At 38.0% G+C, this 4853-nt stretch overlaps 1 protein-coding gene across 1 annotated transcript; it reads left to right on the top strand.

The window, feature by feature from the left end:
• The first annotated feature begins 870 nt into the window (after positions 1-870).
• On the top strand, positions 871-2941 carry LOC105053283 (F-box protein At3g62230-like). Its single transcript, XM_073245147.1, has 3 exons — positions 871-1866; positions 2379-2567; positions 2651-2941. Exons 1-3 carry the CDS (start codon positions 871-873, stop codon positions 2939-2941), a joined length of 1476 nt encoding a protein of 491 aa, XP_073101248.1.
• Positions 2942-4853: the final 1912 nt, after the last annotated feature.

Here is a 4853-nt window from a genome sequence, read left to right as displayed (position 1 = left end):
ATAGTTTCTCTATTTAGATGGCCATCCAACTGATAATTCTTGCATAGGACTAGCTGGTTTTTATTTACATTAACAAACATGGCACTGTCAAATTTACGTGGGTATTTGGTCAACACTGAATTTAATTCTTATTAGCAAGTTCAATTTTCTGCACCTTTTCTCCATCATTTTCCCACATAAGCACCACAACACAAATTAAATATGGAGACTTTCTTGTCACGAGGTTCTCTTATTTTACTTTAGAAATACACATCCAAGAACCCTTCAAGAAACAAAGATAAAACTTTTTACCAAAAAAAGAGGCAGAAGATAAAACTGTCCTAACTTCAAATCATAATGGAATGAGGGTAGGGCTACTGGGGTTAGGATAGCGAACACTAGCTTAAGGCATCCTAACAAACCTAGTTGGTAGTCATGACAGCAAATGGAATATGGGCGGCCTACTGCGAGGGGTCCATCCGTCAACGCCAAATGGGCCAAAAACATGCTAAAGCACCGGCCCAAAGAATCCAAATCCAGAAAGCCTTCTGTGTCCGACGTGGCTTCCTGTCGCGTCGTTTCCGATTTTGGAGACCGCGTTACATTGACTTAGCGAGTGACGGAGAGACGCCTCGTGGGCGATGGCCTCGCTACCTCTCCCCTTTTCCGTGAACCGTAACATCGTTTCCAAACGCCGTGGGACACGAGTCGCTTAAAAACAAGCCTGGGCATTCCACGTCCGTTTCCCCAACGGTCATGACTATTATAAATTTAAATCTAGACTTCCATGGCGGCCGTCTATATTTTCCTCTCTCCATCAAATTGCCAAGGAGTGTAGAGAGAAGAGAGAATCCTTGGCTTAAGAGTATACGCTGCTCTCCACCCACCTTCATGGATTCAGAGGCTTCCATCACTAATATTGAGACAGAGCCTTTCAGTTCTCTGTTTGGTAGCAGCATGGAGGCAGAACCATTCATGGAGGTAAACTCTAGTCCCCTGTCCAGCCCTTCCGCTGAATCGGCCAAATCATTCAGCTCGGTAACCAGCCCGTGCGACTCCCTCCTTTGCTCTCCAAATATCGATCTCGATGAGAAACACTTTGTGAACGACAAGGCGATACGCATGTTCCACCTCTACGGCCGCCATATTGAAGCAGATAACATGAAGAAAAGCGGTCGGAATGCTTTCATCTCCCATGCTCGATGGCTCCAGCAGAATTATCAAGAACTAAAGGTCACTCATCTCCGGCTTTGCTTCTCGAACCCCTCGGAGTACATAAATGATGTCATGAAGTGGATTAGAATGGCCACCACTAGGGATGTCGAAGAGCTTGATATCGATTTCTCCATCCCTGACAATGACAAGAGGTACCCCGAGTGTTTCAAAAGCTATGCTGAGTTGCCATCAGATGTCTATATGTTACGTAATTCTCTTCATGCATTAAGGCTCTCAGGATGCAAATTTCAGCCTGCTTTGTTTGGCAAGTTTAGTGCACTGAAGAGATTATCTATTGAAAGGATTGAATTTGATCCGGAATCGCTTCAGGTCCTCATAACAAATTGTTGGCATCTAGAGGATCTTAAACTTAAGATGTTGGGCCATCTGACCAATATCAATCTCAATGATTTTAGGCATCGAATCAAGAGAGTAACAATCGAAGAATGTATTCCAATGATGGAAGCCAACATTGTTATTCCAGGTCTCCAATATTTTAAGTACTCTGGAATCGCGGTGCCCGTTGTCATCAAGGACTATCATACAATTGAGGAGGCAGAACTCGATTTTAGTCGGCAGTTTGAACTTGGTCATCATAGCGAATTAATCTCAGAGATTCTCATATGCCTTCAGAATGCAAGAGTACTCACAGTATGCAGTTACGTAACCCGGGTATGTTCTTTGATCGACAACTTTTGTTTCCAATCACCGTAATTCTAGTGTTTAGCTGATAATTTTAGGATAACTTCAGTTGTATTCCCCCTGTTGGTTCTTGTTGTTTCTTTTTGTCATGCCATTACTCATCATCATTACGTTAATAATGCTGATCTACCATCATTTGTCTTACTCATTGTTGTCTTCGTATATATGAGTTTTACGGCTGTGTTTACAAGAAAAATTACAATTGTCAACTAACAAAATATAAGCTATGGTGATTTTATTGAAAAGATTTGCTAACTTTATCTGCTGTTCAGAAAACCTCCTCCTCCTCCTCTTTAATTTCTGTTTTTCAAAATTTATTTTGATGCAAATTCTTCTTTGTCATATACTACTTGTATGTCATATTTGTATAAGAATACCTTATAATGTATAGTCGTTCGGCTTTTGTCTATGTTTTCTACCTTTAAGACAGTCACACGATGTTCTTAAATAATTTGTTAACTGGATTTCCATCATATCTGAAGGTTATTGGTTCTGAAAATCTTCACTTGCCAACAATCATTGTACGACTTCGACATCTGATACTAATGAAGGCAACATTGCATAAAGATGAGTCAACAGGAATCATATTGCTGCTTGCAAGTTACCCAGTGTTGGAAACTCTAACAATTAACATGGGTTATCGCACACAACTTGCACCTAGAATCCTCGGCGTGAGTGTTTTCAATTGTCCCATTTGGAATTAAATACATGTCTGCTCATTTCCTCTCTTTATTTTTTTCTTAAACTATTGCAGGATGAAGAATATTTTAGCGCTCCATTCGATGCCAAAGGATTTTGGGAAGCACAGACCTCACCCATTATATGCCTTGATATGTATCTGAAGAAGGTCAATATAACGAACTTCAGAGGGCATAAAAATGAAGTCTACTTTCTTAAATATCTACTGAAGAAATCATCAAGATTGGAAGAATTATCTATTACCATTACTAGTGATATTTCGGACTGGGAGAACTCGGGGAGCTGTATATCTGCTACTCAACAACTGCAACACTCTGAGAAAGCTTCACCAAACGTTCAGATATGATACGTTGAGAGTGTCCTATATGGAACTCTGAAATGTATAAGGCTTCACAATGTCCAATGATTCGATATGAAATGATGACAATAATAAAAAACGTTATATGTTATTCTGAGAGTATTTGAAATCTGTTAATAGTTTTTCTTTTTTTTCTTTTGTTTCCTTTTTTTTTTTTTTTTTTGAAAAAACACTGGATTCCCACCCCACAATTCAGAGAATAAAATGAGAGGACTCAGGTTAGCAGGGGTAAGAAGTTTTTATACCATTCCTTAAATAATGGCAGCGTAAAGCCTTTTCTGTCCGATTGTTTTATGCAACAGTGTATACAATAGTGCATGCAATAAATTGGATAAGTACACTACTGGAGCATTGAATCTGCATAAACCCAAAGCCCAACCCATCAGACTGTAAAGTAATGCCCAACCAATTCAAAGCCCACAAGGATACCTCCAACCAGATTACATTTTGGCAAAAAAATATATATGGTGTACCTTCTACCGTATTAGAGCAACGAGCATAGCATATACATCGCAAAGATAAAGATGAAATCTAGTAGATGCCTCGCCCTTCATCCAGGTGACAATAAGTGCAAAGACCCATACAAGGGTATGTATTTAGTCCACATCAATTATTTACTGGGAAGATCTTGGGTACTTATCTTCTGACTAGTCTTTTTGGATGAAATCGTGGATTGTTATCAATGGTATCAGAGCGGATGCGACTCATAACTTATGCCATGGCCCTTCTCGACGTTCCTCTCCTCTCTTAGATACTGGACAGATCTGATTGTTGTGCAACTGTTGCTCCTTCTCTAAGCTATAGACAAGGTTTAGTCGACGATGCTTTCCTTCAAGGCATGATGGTCGATGATGCTCTTCTCTTGATGCTCCTCTCCCTAAGGCATGGTGGTCGACGATGCTTTTCTCTCGACATTCTTCTCCTCTCACCACCACCATCAGCGGTGCAATAGAGATCTTTCTTTTTTTAAATTTTAAATTTAAAATTTGAAAGTTAGTATTTTTATGTGTCTGAGGTTTTGAATTAGAAATACTGATCGATTGCACTATCAGAAATCAGCCTTTCAATGAGGGATATCACCAAGGGATCTATCCCTCAAAAAATCACTGAGAGATTAGAAAGAAATTTTCAAGGGATGTTAAGTTGCTTTCAAAATCTAGTTTCATGGAGGAATCTTTAAGCGATCTGTGAGAGATTTATTGCCCTCAGTAAATTCTTGAAATCCCTCAGTAATCTGCAAGGGATCAATAAGTGATTATTTCAATAATTTTCATCGAGGGATTTGCAAGGAAAGTTGTGTCCCTTAGAGATTTACCAAGGGATAAATCCCTTGGTGTTGCTAAGATTTTTTTTAAATTTAAAAAATTATATTAAAGAAGAATTTTTTTTAGAAATCTCTTAGTGATATTGAAATTTAGTATCAAGCAAATATGACTTGCAGGCACTATAAGAATTGAGAGTATTAGTGATGACATAATAGTGACGATATGAAAAATTGAGGCATTTAATCCACTATCATAATATGCATTCATATAAGACACAAAGCAAATAAGAATCATCATACGACCATTCGTGGCTATCGAAATCAAATTTTAATGATCGATATATCTAGGACAGTTGGATTGAAATATCTTTTGTGATGATACTCTAATGATAATTATTTAGATAATGAATGGTGAAGATGGACTTTAAATTCTAAAATTATACCATATTCAGAAAAAAATAAAAAAAATTATATTCTACCTCTATAGTATAATTTTAAAATTTAAAGTCCATCTTTTTCGTTCATTATCAAAATAATTATTGTTAGAATATCGTCACAAAAGATCATCTTGATCCGGTAGCTCTAGCTAGTCAATCAATAAAATTTGATTTCGACGGCTACGAATGACTACGTGAT

The sequence above is a fragment of the Elaeis guineensis genome, chromosome 10 (genome assembly GCF_000442705.2).
Source record: "Elaeis guineensis isolate ETL-2024a chromosome 10, EG11, whole genome shotgun sequence".
Classification (NCBI taxonomy): domain Eukaryota; kingdom Viridiplantae; phylum Streptophyta; class Magnoliopsida; order Arecales; family Arecaceae; genus Elaeis; species Elaeis guineensis.
The sequence above is the reverse complement of the archived record's forward strand: the minus strand, read 5'-3'. Positions and strand labels throughout refer to the sequence as shown.

Coding starts and splice junctions, on each gene's coding strand:
- LOC105053283 (XM_073245147.1), top strand. CDS start 871: ATGGATTCAGAGGCTTCCATCACTAATATTGAGACAGAGCCTTTCAGT. Junction 1,867..2,378: donor TATGCAGTTACGTAACCCGG/GTATGTTCTTTG, acceptor TCATATCTGAAG/GTTATTGGTTCTGAAAATCT. Junction 2,568..2,650: donor TTGCACCTAGAATCCTCGGC/GTGAGTGTTTTC, acceptor AAACTATTGCAG/GATGAAGAATATTTTAGCGC.